The 2,956-nt window shown below is 51.7% G+C and overlaps 1 protein-coding gene across 1 annotated transcript in view; it reads left to right on the top strand.

The window, feature by feature from the left end:
• Nucleotides 1-2,956, top strand: part of ABCF3 (ATP binding cassette subfamily F member 3) — a 69,553-nt gene that overhangs the window by 49,822 nt on the left and 16,775 nt on the right. The window contains exon 18 of the mRNA XM_015426894.1: nt 1,919-2,010. Within this exon, the coding sequence (XP_015282380.1) occupies nt 1,919-2,010 (92 nt within the window). The remainder of the gene's footprint in view (nt 1-1,918; nt 2,011-2,956) is intronic.

Genomic DNA, 2,956 nt, shown 5'->3' with positions numbered 1-2,956 from the left:
GTGGGGGGGGGGAAGGGAAAGGAGTTTGTAAGCTGCTCTGAGACGCGTTTGGGAAGTGAAAGGCGGGGTATAAATCCAATCTCCTCCTCCTCTCAGAGTTCTCTCAGCCCCGCCTACCTCACAGGGTGTCTGTTGTGGGGAGGGGAAGGGAAAGGAGTTTGTAAGCCGCTGTGAGACTCCTTTGAGTAGTGAAGGGTGGGGTATAAATCAAATTTCTTCTTCTGTCAGGAAGTTCTTCCTAATGTTTGGCGGAAAAGTCTTCTGATTTAATTTCAACCCTTGGTTCTGGTCCGACCGTCTGGGGCAGCAGAAAACAACTCCGCCCCATCCTCTCTATGACAGCCCTTCAAGTACTTGAAGATAGTTACCGTATCCCCTCTCAGTCGTCTCCTCTCCAGGCTAAACAGACCCAGCTCCTTTAGCCTCTCCTCGTAGGACTTGGTCTCCAGACCAGTGTTCCCTCTAAGCTGAGTTAGTGTGAGCTAGCTCACAGTTTGTTAGCCTCTGGCTCACATGTTTTTGTCTTAGCTCAGGAAGGATGACTCCAGAGGCAAACTAATTTATGCAGCAGCCAAATCGCTTGCTCACAACTTTAATGCCAGTAGCTTACAAAGTAGAATTTTTGCTCACAAGACTCCCCAGCTTAGAGGGAACATTGCTCCAGACCCCTCACCATCTTTGTTGCCCTCCTCTGGACACATTCCAGCTTGTCTGCATCCTTCTTTGGTGTAGTGGTTAAGTGTGTGGACTCTAATCTGGGAGAACCGAGAACCGCCTGGGGGGTGTGAGTAGGGAATCCCCTAGTTTGGAGCCCCCTTCCCCCCACTTCAGGGTTATCAGAAAGCGGGGAGGGAATGTCCTCTTGAGTGCTCCATTATACCCTATGGAGGTGGGTCTTCTTAGGTTATAATGGAGAATCAATCCATGGGGCTCCGGGGAAGAGCTGTTTTTTGAGGTAGGCACCAGATTTTCAGAATAGCATCTACATAAGAACATAAGAGATGCCAATGTTGGATCAGGCCAAAGGCCCATCCAGTCCAACACTCTGTGTCACACAGCGGCCAGAAATACCAGGTGCCATCAGGAGGTCCACCAGTGGGGCCAGGACATTAGAAGCCCTCCCACTGTTGACCCCCCCGAAGCACCAAGAAGACAGAGCATCACTTGCCCCAGAGCCCCTATCTATACCTTATGGCTAATAGCCACTGATGGACCTCTGCTCCATATGCTTATCTAATTCCCTTTTGAAAGCCGTCCATGCTTGTAGCCACCACCACCTCCTGTGGCAGTGAATTCCAAGTGTTAATCACTCTTTGGGTGAAGAAGTACTTCCTTTTATCTGTTCTAACCCGACCGCTCAGCAATTTCATGGAGTGCCCACGAGTTCTTGTACTGTGAGAAAGGGAGAAAAGTGCCTCTTTCTCTACCTGCTCTTTCCCATGCATAATCTTATAGACCTCAATCATGTCTCCCCTCAGTCGTCGTTTCTCCAAGCTAAAGAGCCCTAAGCGCTTTAACCTTTCCTCGTAGGTGCCTCTCCTCAGAAATCACAGGAACCTTCTTGATATGGGGGGGCATGGACCAGGAAGTGAAATCACAGGATGTGACATCACGTCCCCACATATTTCCACAAAAGTCCCCAGATATTTAATGAGTCAGACCTGGCAACCCGGGGGGTGGGGGGCCCTCTGGCAGGATCTGGTTTGTTGCCCAAGGCAGAGTAAACTTGAGAATTGTGGGTAACGTATACCCTGAGGCAACTGCAGGTGCATCAGTCAGACAGTCAGACCGTACTTGCCTTCTGTCCCTGAGGGGGAATGTGGCACTTGTGCCTACTGTAGAAGAAAAGGAGAAGGGCTGTTTCTTCCCTCAGGCGTCGTCGTCAGCCACAGAAAGTTCCATGTCCTTCTCTTGGCAGGAACCTTAAGATCGGCTACTTCAGCCAGCACCACGTCGATCAGCTCGACCTGGACATCAGCGCCACGGAGTTACTCGCCAAGAAGTTCCCAGGTGATCTTTCAGGGGGTTCCTGTGGGGGATGCGTGGTGAGAGATCTCAAGATGGCTTGGTGGAGCCCCCCGCGTAAGGGAGACCACGCACTTCATGGCCACTCTCTGGCAGAACTAGATGCCGCGTGGTGAGCGTTGAGGCAGCCTTTGAGTCCCCCACTCCTCCACTTGCAGCTGCTGGTGTGACTTTGGGTCCGTCATGGCTCTCTCAGAGCAGTCCTCAAAAGAGCTCTCTCATCCCCACCTACCTCACAGGCAGTGTTCCCTCTAAGCTGAGTTGGTGTGAGCTAGCTCACGTTTTTTTTAGCCTCCGGCTCACACATTTTTGTCTTAGCTCAGGGAGGATGGCTCCAGAGCAAACTGATTGATGCAGTAGCCAAATCACTCGCTCAGAACTTTAATGCCAGTAGCTCATGAAGTAGAATTTTGGCTCACAAGACTCCATAGATTAGAGGGAACATTGCTCACAGGGTGTCTGTTGTGGGGAGCGGAAGGGAAAGGAGATTGGAAGCCTCTCTGAGACTCCCTTGGGCAGTGAAGAGCGGGGTATAAATCCAATCTCCTCTTCCTCTCCGCCCCCCCCTTTGAAGATTCACAGTGGCTTGCGATAGGTCTAAAGGGACAAAAACACGACTTTTGTACAGCGCCCAGTTTGTCTTAGGCACATCACTCGTATCTTGTTTGATCACATATCCTGTAATTCATGACATTAGACCCACATGTTTGAAGGGCCATCTCCTTGCGTACGTCCCTGTGCACCAACTACGGTCGTCAGGCAGCTATCTGCTGGCTCTCCTACCCAGGGGTCATTTCCTGCAGGAGCGCACAGGAGCAGAGCTCCGGCAGTAAAGAACCCAGGGGGCGGGCACATGCAACAAGCCCCACCCCGTGCTCCCAGCAGCCCTCAGTCAGAGCAAGAAGCAGCCAGGTAAGTTGCAGAGCCCCCC

Source organism: Gekko japonicus, unplaced genomic scaffold (assembly GCF_001447785.1).
Source record: "Gekko japonicus isolate JY-2015 unplaced genomic scaffold, Gekko_japonicus_V1.1 scaffold238, whole genome shotgun sequence".
NCBI classification, from domain to species: domain Eukaryota; kingdom Metazoa; phylum Chordata; class Lepidosauria; order Squamata; family Gekkonidae; genus Gekko; species Gekko japonicus.
This window is presented reverse-complemented; position numbering and strand designations above follow the sequence as displayed.